Source organism: Olea europaea, chromosome 11 (genome assembly GCF_002742605.1).
Source record: "Olea europaea var. sylvestris chromosome 11, O_europaea_v1, whole genome shotgun sequence".
NCBI lineage: Eukaryota > Viridiplantae > Streptophyta > Magnoliopsida > Lamiales > Oleaceae > Olea > Olea europaea.
In genome coordinates, this window is record NC_036247.1 from 33,519,326 (window position 1) to 33,535,300 (window position 15,975).

The window sequence follows — 15,975 nt, forward strand, 5'->3', positions numbered from 1 at the left end:
AACTGGAACAGCAACATTTCTTTTTAAATTTTGCCAAAATTTCACGTCAATAGTCGTCACATGCATGGAACCCATTCTAAAAACGTTTTTGAAATTTTTTTCTTTTAGAATTGGTTTGTTGTTTAAATAAAAAAAGAAAATTCTTTAATTAAATTCTAAAAGTTAATTTTTATACCTTCTACTAAAAATATATTGAACTAACTTTACGGTTAAGGTACAATGGTTGAGTGACGTTTTCGTCCATGCGGGTCAGGGCGTTACAACGTGGTATCAGAGCACGAGTTTATTTGATTTTGTAGACTTAGTGTATTTTATTTATGAGATGAAAAAAAATGAAACATTTAAGGCACTCCCTCTTGCGTCTATCAGTTGACCTCGTCCGACGAACCCAAGGTATGGAATAAAATATTATGTTCCGCATTATTTTTTCGAGCATGATTTTGATTTTTTTTAATCATTTAAGATTGAATCTATGAAAATGCTTATGATATTTTGAATGAAATATGCTATGTACATTATATTTTGTTTAAATATACGTGAAGAAATGATGATTGGTCATCATATTAGAACCTTAAGAGCATAATGTATAAGTTGATATCACTAATGAAAATAACACATAATTGGACACTTATGTGACAGACATGGCTAGAATTTATCAGACCGCTAGAAAGGCCACAGTTTGTATAGCAGTGTTGAACCGTAGGGCTATCATCCAGTCCTATGAAAATTATGTGACAGACTCGTCTCGTCCACTTGTTGAACATGTACATGATATCTACGAGAGATGTATGGCAGTTGTAGATGCGGGATTGAAGATCACGCATATCGAGGCTGTGAATAGCCTTATACATTCACTTCCACCTCAGTGGGGAAATATGGGAGTCATTGTTAGGGATGAGATGCTAGAGGGTAACTGTCCAGAGCACCCAAATACGATTGAATTTGGTATATATTGTCAGACCTTTCTAGACAGATGGAGTGAGAGTTTAGAACCCCAACCGGATATGGTAATTGAGCCCAATAATGAGGTTGAGCCTGAGCTCGAGCCCAAACCTCAGTTTGAATCAGACCCAGAGGAAGATCCCGAATGAGAGCATTAGGATGACTTTGGGTTGGACTTAGAGAATGATCTTGAGCATGAACCTAAGCCAAAGGTTGAGATGGACCTAGAGTCAGGGCCTGAGACAGAAGACTCCTCCGAAAATGAGGCTCCACCGAAAAAGATTCAGAAGATTCATAGGGATTAGAAATTTAGATTTCCATTTCCTTGTGATATCTTTTCCTTTATGTTTTTGAAAAAAAAAATTGTCGACCTATTGTATGTCCTGATTGCAATGAGTACTATTAATAAAGAAAAATTATGATCAATTTGAGGACTACCTTTTTTTTTTTAAGTATTCTGGTATTGGCAAACGAAGTTAATGTGAGATATTATATCTTATCTCTAGGAAAATGTCTCGAGCAAATCATAACAACTTGATAAAGGGTCTCCTGCAAGCGGTTCAAGATCTTGGCAGGCTGAATCAACATCCCGCTCCACCTACACCACCAGCTCCTATTACTCTTCCGACTCACGCCTCGGTAGTTGAGTTATTTCGAAGGCATAAATCCCTTACCTTCGATGGAGCATCTGGTCCACTAGTAGTTGAGGAATGTCTTCGTAAGCTAGAACGAATTTTTCGGCTCATAGACTGCACTGATGCCCAAAGGGTTTAATGTGCGGAGTTTATGTTTACCAGTGATGCAAGTCACTGGTGGGATTCGATGTCCCGAACTAGGACTCCGGAGCAGCGATTGGCAATAACTTGGGATGGACAAATATTTTCCTCAATCTCTAAGGGATTTCAAAGAGAACGAGTTCCTTCAACTCAAGCAGGGTAATATGTCCCTAACGGATTACGAGCGGAAGTTCGATCAACTCGCAAGGTATGCTCCATATCTGGTTGATATGAAAATTAAGAAAACTCGAAGGTTCGAGCAAGGGTTAAACCCATACCTAAGTATGATCCTTATGTCACATCACTTCACGTCGTACCGTGAGATGCTGGAACGAGCTCACGCTATCTGGTATCAAAAGGCTAATGCAGAGCAATATCATCAATTGTACAACCAGCAGGATAAAGGGCAAATTGGAAAAAGAAAGTGGAATGGTCAAGACAAAGGAAAGGGCAAATAGCAAAATAAGAAAGTTAATATCGGATCTAGCGCGAGTAAGGCCATGGTAGCTGCAGTAGCACCATGCCCTAAGTGTGGTAAGCCTCATCGTGGTACATGCTTGTATGGGAAGAATGCCTGTTTTCGGTGTGACAAATCAGGATATATTGCTAGGGATTGTCCTACATTTGCTCAGAGGAATGATGATAACAATGATCAGAACAAGAAGGGAAAAGCACGAGTTTTTACATTGACTCAAAAAGATGCAGAGGGGAACTCAAACGTAATGACAAGTATTTTACTGGTAGCCATTCACCTGCTTATATACTGTTTGATTCAGGAGCTACTCACTTTTTTGTATCAACGTCTTTCATTGCTAAATCTAGTATTCCTTGTAATAAGTCAAAGAGTACACTAGAAATTAACCTCATCTCAAGCAGGATATTGAACACAGACAAGTTAGCTAAGTCAGTGAAATTCGATATTGAGGGGAAAACCTTAGAAGCTAATTTGTATATGATAGATATGAAGGACTTTGATGTGATTTTGGGTATGAATTGGTTATGATGTAATTATGCGATCATTCGTTGTAGAGAAAGAGAAGTGTCTTTTCAAAAATCAGGAGAAGAACAATTTTCTTTCCCTGGAATAAAGACCAAACCCCATCTCCAATTGGTTTCGGCCTTACAAGCCGAGAAAATGTTGAGAAAAGAAACATCTCAAGGGTTTCTAGTTAATATCTTTGGAGAAAAACTGGCAACGACAAAGATTGAGGATGTACCAATGGTACAAGAATTTATAAATGTGTTTTCAGAAGATCTACCGGGTATTCCACCAAATAGACAAGTGGAATTCACAATAGATCTGGTTCCCGAAGTGGCGCCATTATCTAAAGCCCCATACAGAATTACCCCAAAGGAACTTCAGGAGTTGAAAATCTAGTTACAAGAATTGTTAGACCTTGGTTTTATTCAACCAAGTGTATCACCATGGGGCGCACCAGTATTGTTTGTAAAGAAAAAAAGATGGAAGTATGATGATGTGTTTCGACTATCGGGAGTTGAACCGTTTGACCATCAAGAATAGGTATCCTCTCCCTAGAATTGATGATTTGTTTGATCAATTAAAAGGGGCTAAGACATTTTCTAAGATCGATTTACGATCTGGATATCATCAATTGAAGGTTAAGGCAGATGATATACCTAAGACGGCTTTTAGAACTCCTTATGGACATTACGAGTTCACAGTTATGCCATTCGGATTGACAAATGCTCCGGCAGTGTTCATGGATATGATGAATCGAATATTTCATTAGTATTTGGATCAATTTGTTATAGTTTTCATTGATGACATTTTGATATACTCCAAGAGTAAAGATCAACATGAGGAACATCTTAGAATAGCGTTAGAGATACTACACAAGGAAAGTTATACGCCAAATTCAAAAAGTGCGAATTTTGGCTTGAACGAGTTGGATTTCTCGGTCATGTAGTTACTGCCCAAGGAATTGAAGTTGACCCAGTAAAGGTGGAAGCAGTAACTAATTGGAAGACACCGACTAATGATGCAGCATGGAAAAGTAATTGCCTATGCTTCAAGGCAATTGAAGCAACATGAGTAGAACTACCTGACGCATGATCTAGAACTTGCGGCAGTGGTTCATGTATTAAAGATATGGCGCCATTACTTATATGGAGGGAAGTGCGATATTTATACGGATCATAAGAGTCTCAAATATTTCTTCACATAGAAGGAATTAAATATTAGACAGAGACGATGGTTGGAGCTAGTGAAAGATTATGATTGCACTATTCATTATCATCCGGGTAAGGCTAATGTTGTTGTTGATGCTCTAAGCAGAAAGTTGATGGGACAGTTGGCATCATTACCTACTATTTTGATGGAGTTGATGAAAGACTTGGAAAAGTTGCAAATTGAAGTCATTACCACACCAGAACAAGTCACTGCTCATTTAGCAACTTTGGCGGTTTGACTTACTCTTAGAGATCGGATCATAGAAGTACATGATAAAGACCCATTCTTGCAGAAGATCAAGAACGAGATTGGTACTGATAAGAGAAAGGATTTTGGAATAGCTTCGGATCAGACACTAATGTTTAAAGGAAGAATTTGTGTACCAAATGATGAAGTTTTGAGGAAGGAGATATTGGAGGAGGCTCATTCCACCCCGTACACCGCACATCCTGGTGGTACAAAAATGTATCAAGACCTTCGAAATACATTTTGGTGGAGGAATATGAAAAGAAATATAGGTTCATTTGTGGCAAAATGCATAGTATGCCAACAAGTTAAAGCGGAACATAAAAAATCGACAGGGTTATTAAATCCATTAGACATACCTGAATGGAAGTGGGAGAATATCGCAATGAACTTTGTGGTAGGATTTCCAAGGTTAGCAAAAAGATATAATGCTAAATGGGTAATAGTGGATCGTCTAACGAAGTCCGCTCATTTTCTTCCTGTAAAAATAACATTTAGTCTAGATCAGTTGGAGCAATTGTACATTAGAGAGATTGTAAGATTGCATGGTGTCCCTGTATCTGATAGAGATCCGAGATTTATGTCAAAGTTTTGGAAGAGCTTACAAGGAGCTATGGGAACGAAATTGAATTTCAATACAGCATATCACCCTCAATCTGATGGTCAGTCTGAAAGGACCATTCAAACTTTGGAAGATATGCTAAGGGCTTGTGTTCTGGATCTAGGATGCAGTTGGGAATCGTATATACCTCTAGTAAAATTTGCATATAATAACAGTTTCCAACAACTATTGGAATGGCACCGTATGAAACTCTCTATGGTAGAAAATGCAGATCACCTATTCATTGGAACGAAGTTAGAGAAAAGAGAGTTTTGGGACTAGAGATTATTGAAAGAACAGTTGAAGCCATTGATAAGATCCGTAACAGGATAAAGGCCGCGCAAGATAGACAAAAGAGCTATGCAGATACCAGGAGAAAAGACTTGGAATTTGAAGTTGGAGAGAAAGTCTTTCTAAAGGTGGCACCAATAAATGGTGTATTTAGGTTCGGCAAGAAAGGCAAACTACGACCTCGTTATATTGGACCTTTTGAAATACTTGAGAAGGTTGAAAATGTGGCTTATCGATTGGTGTTGCCACCTGAACTATCGGCAGTTCACAATGTGTTTCCTGTATCGATGACCAGAAAGTATATGCATGATCCTGATTATGTGGTCAACTACCAATCCTTGGAAGTACAAAAAGACTTATCTTATGAGGAATTAGCGATCAAGATACTGGATCGAAAGGTACATAAATTACGGAACAAGGAGATTCAACTGGCCAAGGTGCAATGGAATAATCATGGAGTAGAAAAAGCTACTTGGGAAAGAGAAGAAGAAGTTAAAGACAAATACCCAACACTCTTTGTCCAACCATAAGGTAAATTTCGAGGACAAAATTTTATTTAAGGTGTAAGAATTGTAGTAGCCGAGAAAAAAATAAAATGGAATTATGCTATTATTTTGTGATGATCTAGCACCACGAGCCTAACCCATTTTAGAAACGACCTATGGAAGCTTAACCCATGTAAGATTACGAAAGCCCAAGTCATAAGTTAATTAAAAGCCCAACAATTTAAGAGATTAAATTTAAGTAAAATTGATTACAAAGATTTAATGAATAACTTGGTTGCCCTAATGGTCATCTACATGGAATTTCATATAGGCAACCCCGGTTCGAATCACCATGTAAATATTTTTTATAAAACTTTCATATGAATTATTTTTATAGCTTAGAGACTCTTCAAATTCTTAGTTAAAGACTAAATTTAATAAATTTAATGATAATACAACTCTCCTACTTAATTTTTCATTAAAAAGAAATGTTATAGAAGTGGAAGGTCACTTTTTCACTACACTCCTCTTCAAATCCAAATTTCATCTCATTTTCTCTCAAAAAATATATATTTCATATCAAGTTAAGTTTAAGGAATAACAAGGGTGAAAAGAATGAAGGCTTTCTATACATTTTGTTCTTTTATCCAAGAAAATTCAAGGTAGGTAGAGGTGCAAGCGTTCATTCGTTTTCAAATCTGATTTTTCGATAAATGTTTAAATGAGATGGTACCTTCGGGTACGGTGGTTCGGCACTACAACAGTTTGAATGATCATTCTCCGGCTCTACGTGCTATGATAATGCTATAGTAATTGAATTTTGCCGGAAATCCATCTACGTATGACGGTATGAATCTATAGTTCAGAATTTCTAATTTGATAACGAATTGCGCTGATGATATCTATTGAGTTTCAAACTCATGGGTTAATTCCCTTCCTATAACTTGAATGGATTTTTCTTGAGGCGTAGATGATGGTAAAGGATGATGCAACATGTCATGGAGAAGCCGGTGATTTACATCATTAGTTGATTTTGATATGTTTATACTTTCTTTAAATTTGATTTCTATGAATATTGTGTGGATCTATTTTACGAACACTCGTTATGAATAAATTATGTTTGAAAGTAGATATGCGTCATAGGAATAAATTTACAAATCACCGTATACAAAAAAAAAAGTTAGCGATTTAAAGTTTTGACGTCTCTCTAGAAATTTCAATTTCTGTCTCATCTTTAAAAAAAATCATAACTCTTTCGTTACTTGGTATTTTTATACGAAACCAATTGGATTGGATAGCCTAATAAATTAGATACTGAATAAAATTGGAATCATGTCAATCCAATATCGGTAAAAGGTTATATGTCACATAAAGTAAACTATGCTGGGTGCTGTTTCTGTTTTTCAGCTTCTACCTTTGTTTTCAAAAATTCATAACTCACTCGTTACTTGGAATTTTTGGATGAAACCAATTGCGTTTGATAGTCTCATGGATTAACTACTGAATAAATTTGAAATCATGTGATTTTGACGTCGATGGAATTTTATATTCCATTTTAAGGTAACTGCACTGGTTTACCTTTCAACCGGGTCGCTGTTGAGTTTTGAAAAATATTTTAATACCCCATATGATGTCGATGGAAGCTAGCTTTTGACTATGTCACATTATAAGGAGTTTACCACCCTACATTAAAATTTGATGAAGTTTTAAAGTCGATAGCTATGAAAAAAATTTATTTTGACAATTACGGTTTGAGAAAAAAACTAGAACAACATTACTTTTTAAATTTTGCCAAAATTTCACATCAATAGTCGTTACATGCATGAAACCCATTCTAAAAACATTTTTGAAATTTTTTTCTTTTAGAATTGGTTTATTGTTTAAATAAAAAAAGAAAATTCTTTAATTAAATTCTAAAAGTTAATCTTTATACCTTCTACTAAAAATATATTGAACTAACTTTACGGTTAAGGTACAATGGTTGAGTGACGTTTCCGTCCATGCGGGTCGAGGCGTTACAATAAGCAGGGAAACCGTAATACTTTTAATCATTTCAACAACACATTTCACCAACTTTATCAAATATACTAAAAAAATCATTAACGAAATCACTAAATATACAAGAATCTCCAACCATACAACTTAGATATTCTCTCTTTAAGAAAGGAGAGAGATTTCTAACCGTGCGAAAAAAGAAAAGAAAAAGAGACAGATATTTTGCTTGGAGTATAGGCAGGGAAACCGTAATCTCTGTGATCGCATATGATAATTGTCTATCCGCGAACACGGGTACATACAGTCCATGTGACGGACACTGCATGGAGAAGTTAAGGGAAAGAAGTCAAAACATGAAACATAACAAGAATATTCAGGGTTATCATTAAGGCAGCAAAAGAATGCATATAAGAGTACTATGCTTCCATCACTCGAGATTCCCATCATGCTAATATACTGCACCGAGTTCAAGTTTAATAAATATTTCACCCCTATGGACTGTATTTTATATCCCTTGCAGGTTAAAATTACCAAAATCAAATCAAAACTACATCAAAATTTCACCCAGCAGTCTCTTTCTGAGCAGTAAGTAGAAATATGTCTCTATACATATTAATTTATTTAATTTAGAACCCCAAATATTAAGACTATGTTTGAGCCCCATTTTTTGGGAATATATTTTTAAACAAAAGTAATTTCTTTTGGAGAAAGTGCAGTTAAAAAGTAAGGAAAAGTTCTAATTTCTGTGACTGACAATGAGTTTAGGAAAAAAATGATGCAAGTTATTCTACAAACAAGACAAGACAAAACTTATCTTCGATAGTTATATTTAGTGAGACCATATGTCAGAAATTATAGAAAGTAGTAGAAAACTCTAACAAGAATAAATAGCAGCTAGTTAAAAGTACAAGAGCAAGTACCATACTTCTCCTTTCAACCTTAACATTCTATTCTATGATGCTATGACGTTGAACTACGCAAATATTATTTTCCTATAAATAACGCAACCACGCACTTACTGCTAGAGAAATTAAATTCTCAAGAAATCAATATTACAAGGAGATCTTGGCTGAATTATTACTTTTATAACAGAAAATCACAAAAGTACCACCAATACCATGCATTGATTTCATAATGAATGGGTCTAACTTGCTGACTTAAAAGGATTAAATATACATGATATAGTTTATAAGAATCAATTCAAATTATATAACAAACAACAAATTAGGGTTCAGTGATCATTGTTTATAAAAACTATTTGATGCTTATGCCGCAAAACCCGCCTCACGTGATGCTTTCATAAAATGCCCCAAATCTAGCACCTTAAGCCCATTTGCTAAAATCATGCAACTTAATTCCAGTTGTGAGGCTTACGCCTCAAGGTTACTAACAAGTTTGCCAGTGTGTAAATGGCCTTAGCTATTTTGGGCTGGTTCTTTACAACCTAGAATGTTTTATAGATTCTTTTATTTTCATTTTTCCTGCTTACACGGAAAGGAAAGAGAAAGGAGAATATGGACGATATCAAAGAATGAGAAGAAATTAATAATAAAGAAGAGGAAGATGATGAGTCCCATAAAGATATTGTTAGTAGTGGTTATATAAGATATTTCTACTTTGTTTCTACTTCTAGTTTAGATTAAATATATTACGTGATTACTAATTTAAGAACTTTTTACTCTGTTAGTTACTAATTTAAGAACTTTTCACTTTACTAATCTATATATGTTTGTTTGCAAGTTAGACATTTAATTTTGTTCATTGTTTTACTATTGATTTTTAAGATAGTATATGGCTCATGATGGGCATGTTTTTATATTTTATTGGTTTGTTAAATTATTTCAACAAGATTGTCTGTTGAAATAGAAAGTGCACTTAGATTCGTAATTTTTTAACTAGTGTCTGTTCAAATGGATCCAATACTCTCTTTGCTAGACTAATTTAGGAAAAAGCTACAAAAGGAATTGGCTTTGACCAATAAACTGTTCGAAATTGGTTTTCAATTCTCATCTGAACAGGAGTTTGTTTACAAGCCTGCCAAATAGTTGGTGCAAGTCAGCAAAGTTGCACGTCAATTACTTCAACTATAAAAAACAGAATTGTTCAGTGGCATGTGGTATAGGAATCGAATCATCATTTCCATGTCTATTTTTTTAATTTTTTTGACACAACTGATGTACCCCAACTTACCAGGATTCACTATTCCCAAGTACATTCTCATTCACAAGAATACTCATTGTTAATTTCTTTTAAAACATATATAGCCCTTGTTTGAGCCACATGCTTTTCAAAAAATACATTTTTGAATAGTGTATTGATGGAAATGTGTGGTTAAAAAGTAAAGAAAGTCATGAATTAGTGTGTAATATTATTTTATTGAAGAATGTGTGGTTAAAGTGGGATCAAATCACCGTTGAAAAATGTATTTTGATGGAAAAAATGGGGCTCAAACAAGGGCATAGCATATAGAAATATCCACACATATTCAAAGTAAAAAAAAAAAAACTTTTCCCCCCCCCCCCCCCCCCCCCCCCCCCCCGGCAGTCACTTCATCACCATTGTCATGGCAAAAGTACCACAATTTGGAGAGATGTGAAAGGCACTTTTGAAAACAGAATACATGCAGTAAAGTTTATTGTAATAGACTAAAATAAACCTTTGAAACTTACTGTATAGATAAACTAGTATAGTCACAACTCAACCTCTATCTCAATAAAATAATTTAGAGATAAGGGATGTTAGGTAGGGATTAAAATTAGATTTTTTAGTAGACTGTGATGAAAGTTTTTGAAATGTGTGGTTGAAAAGTGGTGAAACCTGTGAAAAATGTAATTAATATTGATTGTTTGACTTTGACTTAGATTAAAATCGGATTTTAATCCAAACCAAACAAGCTAATAATATATAGCTATTCCCATCAAAATGCAAATCGCTGTGTTCACATAAACTTGGTCTTTTCAAATAATTCTACAAAATGATGATAAAACATGTGACCTTTCAAGTCCTCATCGATGTAAGAAAATGACATACCTACATAATTAACATGATAATGACTTCCGCCACACCTTCAACACTCTTCGAGTTTTAAGATAAGGTTGTTAAACATTACCAATTAGCTCTGAATTTCATAAATTTCATATTATTGCATCCACCCCAAACCATCATAACAACAAAATTGTTAACAGAAAATTACCACCCAAGAAGCATGGATACTTGTAAACTCATTGTGCACCCGTATCCAAGCTTGGATGCTCTTAGATACCCTCCGATACGTACCAGATACATTTTTTTAATTATTTTATATTTTTTAAATTTTAGACACATTCCGATATGTATTTTTAATTATTTTTTATTTATTATCGGATACATATCGAATATGTATTTTTTAAAATTATTTTAATAACTTATTGAATGTTAATAAACACTTATAATTATTTAAATAACTTATCGAATATTAATTATATTAATTGAAAATACAAAATTAGTTTATAAAAAATATTAGATCTCTATTCAAAAAGAGAATCCAAAATGTGGGACATTGTCGAAAACTCATTTAATAATTTTGAAGGCATTGAAGTGCTCGAGGTTGCTAATCTATCATTAGAAGAACCAAAGTTGGAGTGTGTTATTTTAATTATAATAAAGAAGCTGGTGTTGATGATGTTAAAGAAAATGAAGTTTAGACAATTAAGGATTAAAATAAAATGTTTTAGTATTTTATTTTATTTTTATTATTATGTTTCTGTTTTATTTTTTTTTATATTAATGACATTATGTTAAATTTTATAACCCATATCCTCTTATCTTAATATTTTTTTTTTCTCAAAAAAAATCGTATTGACGTACCCGTATCGTATCATATTCAAATTACGTATCCGTGCTTCTTAGATTACCATCCATGAACAAGTTGAACCTAGCAATTTTCCAACTTGAATCAACAGGACAACATGATAAGATAAGCTTAGGATCTACAAACATCTAGGATTCCCAATTAAATGATCAAAGTGTAAGCAAAAACACGCGATTTGGTGAAAAAGAGAAGAATATGAAGTCTACCAGAGGGTCAGTCCAGAATTATGCAATCATCATCAGAATTTTCAGGTTGTAAAGGTCCTTTAATACCACTTTGATTGTCACCTAGTAGCTCACATGCTGCTTTCTCGAGAAATTCCTGTGCAGCAGCACGAACAGATTGCTTCTCAGATGACTGATATTTTCTCTTCTTTTTGACACTCCTGTCCACATATTTAATCCTTGTGACCTCCCCGCGACTGATTTCCTTCATGCTTTTCTTCTGCTCTGTAAAACCATGTAATTATTCAAAAGATAACTCAATGGAAAGAATGTCATGCCCAAAAATAACTGACTACTACCTGGGGAAAGGTCTGTCAAGGAGTGCTCAATAAAACGGGCTGCCGCCATTGGGTTAATGGTGGCTGAAGGTCGTAATGGAGCTGCAAAAAAATTAACAATGGAAATCACCATTTATGACGATGAATTCTACGAAGTGATTCGTCCAACATTTTATACATCTAATGCAACAAAATATCTAATATTTGAATTTAAATTTTAAGGACCACTTTCCTAACTTGCATAACAATTGGCGCATTACTTTCCTCTCATTAAGATGCATGTTTATCTCTATAGTATGGACACTTCAACTAGGGTAGCGTGTCCGTATTCAATACGTGTCGATAACGACACTCTACCATAATTATTTTTCCTTTTTTTTACTAGAAATATTATATATTTTTAATTCAAAGTTATTAGTAAATAACAAATAAGTACTCGTATTTAAAAGATGTTAACAAAAATTAATAACAAGTATACACTAAATTTATACTATATAAATAAAAAATTTTGAATAATTTAATCAATGTTTTCGGCTACGTCAATAATTTAATCAACGTGTCGGCTATGTCTTATGTCAGTACTTTCTTGAAAAATCGTGTGTCAACGTATCCAATAAGTATCGTGTCGGACACGCCTGTCCGTGTCAATGCATCATTGCTGTCCATACTTTCAAGATAACAAACCGTATGATTAGATACGCATTAACTTGACGTGAATTGAAAGAGTCAAAACAATGATTGAAGACAGTGTTGTTACCATACACCACAACCCAAAACCACAAGAGAAAGTTCTATTTGAATAGGTTAACTATGCCTTTGAATCTTAATCAATGAGAGTTAGTTTCTTTTGAAAAAAAATTAAAAAATAGCAGGGTTATCAATATGAGGTAAAATGCACTAGTCTGTCAATTTAAAATGTGAGTCGAGGAGAATCAATTATACCTTTACTTAAATCCATGCATTTCTGCAGTTTCTCCTCATACAGGCTTAATCTATCCTGCACAAAACCATTAGAAACACACACTCACTACAAGTAGTAAAAAAATTACTAATAATCTTAAACTAGAACATCAAGCTGATCCTACCATCACAAATACATAAGGCAGATTACTAATAAATCTTAAAGCGCACACGTGCACAAGAAAATCAGGGGAATACATCTGGACTGAGCAAGGTACATAAACTTGACCTCAGGATGTGGATACACATATGACCAAGTATAAATTACACAAATGAAAGCACAAGAAATTCATACAGGAAAGCAGAATTATTAAACACATAAACATGCACCACAAAAAAGGTAAATAAGTCAACCGTCAAAAATCAAAGTTTTAGGCAAAAACACTGAACAAAATATCAAAAGCATATAACTTGAGCCAATATACAGTTCACAACCTAAAAATTCTGAATAATTTTAAGCAAGTAACATTGATCAACACCTGATTTCACATGCGTGCACATGTGATCGTTCAAATACTAAGAAGAAGTTAACACAACAAGCCAAAAACACAGTCAGAAAAACCAAAGAAAGATGGATATAGAGAAGGAGAATGATAAAAAAGAAACATACGATCTCTTTTCTGACTGGATGGTTATTTGGGTTCACACCTTTGCATCTCAGCCTCACTAAAAACCACCATAATCAAACATAAACTGTAATTAAACTCAAGATTCTATTTCGATTTCGCAAATCTCCTCACATGATGATTCAAAAAGATAAAAGTAATAAAAACAAACTATACTTCCAGTTTTAAGAATTCATTGTAAATAAAGCGTGATTAAAAATTTTAAAACAAAATACGGAAAACAGAATACACACACATATCGAAGGAAACAAAAAAAAAAAAAATGTAATTAAACTCAAAGATTCTCTTCAATATCAAGAATCAAGTCAAAGAATAGAAACTAAAGAAAAGTCTCTTCCCATGATGATTGATAGAGATAATAACATTAGGCCCCCGTTTGAGCTACATTTTTGTAAAAATGAGAATGAAAAATATAGTCGTTATGGCCCCACACAAGTGATAAAAAGTCAACTATGGTGGCTTGATGTGATGGATAACGGTCATATTTTTCATTTTAATGAGGAAATAATGGGGCTCAAACAGGGCCTAAAACAAAATTTACTTCCAGTTTTAAGAATTCGCTGTAAATGACCGAAAATAAAGGGCATTAAAAAAAAAAAGACATAAATAAACAAAAAAATAAAAAGTAGACTCTCTTTATTCAAAATCGAGTTAATTGTCCAAATAATCACTAAACTTAGGTTGACGTCTTCAATTGCTCGTTACACATTGAGACATTGAGTTTTAATCACTTAACTTCCCAAAGTGTCGGCCGTTACTTACTGGAATCACTTTCATTTCGTGTCTCTAACAGAATAGTGGACCTAGCAGACAGATTTCACAGCTAGCACTCCATAATTTTTAGATGCCTAAGCAAGGCATCTTTGATTGTTCACTATACTTTGGCATGCGTTTTTGATATACTTTAAGCTAACTGAGTTTTAGCCACTAAACTTCTCAAAGTGATGCCGAAAAAAATATAGAAATATTGATTTTACTTATTATTATTATTTTTTTTTGTTTAATGTTGCATTCTTATGTGTCTAGAAAGTTATTTTCAAACTGAACATTTTATTGAATTATTTCGCTGATGGAATTTTTGTGTGTTGCTATTATGTTGAATGGTAGAAGTCACAAATTCAAGTGTTTTTAGAACTTTCTAAACACATAATAACATCAGAAAAAAAATCAATAAAATATACAGCCTGAAATGAACATTCTAAACACATGATATCGCAACATTAAACATAAAAAAATAAAAATAAAAAAACAATGATTCCAAATCACACTGACATTACTATGAGAAGTTTAGTGGCCAAAACAACCAGCTTAAAGTATAGTGAGCAATCAAAAATGCCTTACATGGATGGTCCCTCTTCTGTGATTGGCCATCTACCAATGATGGAGCCATTCGGTTGGAGACGCAAAATGGAAGTGATTCCACTGATAGTAATGTCTAACTCTTTAATAAGTTTACTGATAAAAACTTCGACATCTTTTAATTGTAGTGAGCAATCGAACACACAACCTTATTGGGACAATTACCTCTTCAAAATCAAGTTCAGAAATTCATTTGAAAAAAGGAAAAAAAAATCCCATCATATGATGATTGATAAAGTTAAAAAGGGGGAAAAAATTACTTCCAGTTACAAGAATTCGCTGCAAGTAACGAAAATTTTAATTTTGGAACAGCAGCAGAAAAATATACACACAAGCAAAAAATCATATCTAAACCAAGATTCACTTCAATTTCAAGAGTCACTTGAAGAACTTCAAAATAAAGGAAAAAAAAAAAGTCCCTTCATATCATCATATGATGATATAGAGATAAAAATAGAAAAACAGAATTTACTTCAATTTTCAATAATTCACAGCATATAACCGAAAATAAAGGGCTTCGAAAAATTTGAGTTTTAAAAGAGAAAACACAAACATATATACACGCAATACATACAGGTAACAAGAGTGGTGTTGGCTTTAGCAATCAAGAAGAGAGCCTGGGCCCTTTCAAGAGGTTCCAATTGAGAAAGGGTTTCAGTATCACAGTATTTCAAGAACTCTTCCAAATTGGCTTTCACTTCATCTATGTTACTCGACGTTCGCTTTACTGCCTCCATAACTGAGTCTGATATAATTTTGTCAGTACTACTGCTTCCACTTTCCATTGCTTTTCAATTTTTCACAACCCAATTTGCCTTGTCTCTATGGAGGTTTTGTTTGCCTTCTGGAGGCAGTAGGGGGAATCTGAGTAGGACTGCAATAATCGAACTTTTTTATATTTATATCCAGTTTGGTACTCAATTTTTTTTCAAAATATATTTTTCTCCCTCTTCTTTTCAACCACACATTCTTTATTAAAATAATATTATACAAAAATCAAAAAAATTTCCTTATTTTTCAACTACACATTTCCCATCAATTTACTATTCAAAAATACATTTTTACATAAAAATACCTCCCAAAAACCCTCTTATTATGCCCTATTTATATTAATTTTAACTTAAATTAAAATTTAGATTTTAATTTTCATG

General features: G+C 33.7%; 1 protein-coding gene across 2 annotated transcripts; it reads right to left on the minus strand.

The window, feature by feature from the left end:
- Positions 1-7,596: 7,596 nt before the first annotated feature.
- Positions 7,597-15,697, minus strand: LOC111404147 (nuclear nucleic acid-binding protein C1D-like). Of its 2 annotated transcripts, none has more exons than XR_002704660.1 (6): positions 15,399-15,697; positions 13,450-13,505; positions 12,822-12,876; positions 11,901-11,981; positions 11,584-11,821; positions 7,597-7,846 (listed from the first exon to the last, which is right to left on the minus strand). XR_002704660.1 is itself a non-coding variant. In XM_023032903.1 (6 exons), the coding sequence occupies exons 1-5, from the start codon at positions 15,607-15,609 to the stop codon at positions 11,591-11,593; spliced, it is 639 nt and encodes a 212-aa protein (XP_022888671.1). In that variant the 5' UTR covers positions 15,610-15,697; the 3' UTR covers positions 7,597-7,846; positions 11,584-11,590. The 2 variants fall into 2 exon arrangements, 1 of the variants encoding a protein (XP_022888671.1); XM_023032903.1 differs by having other exon boundaries at positions 11,584-11,826.
- Positions 15,698-15,975: the final 278 nt, after the last annotated feature.

Coding starts and splice junctions, on each gene's coding strand:
- LOC111404147 (XM_023032903.1), bottom strand. CDS start 15,609: ATGGAAAGTGGAAGCAGTAGTACTGACAAAATTATATCAGACTCAGTT. Junction 13,506..15,398: donor CAACACCACTCTTGTTACCT/GTATGTATTGCG, acceptor GGTGGTTTTTAG/TGAGGCTGAGATGCAAAGGT. Junction 12,877..13,449: donor ATCCAGTCAGAAAAGAGATC/GTATGTTTCTTT, acceptor GGTTTTGTGCAG/GATAGATTAAGCCTGTATGA.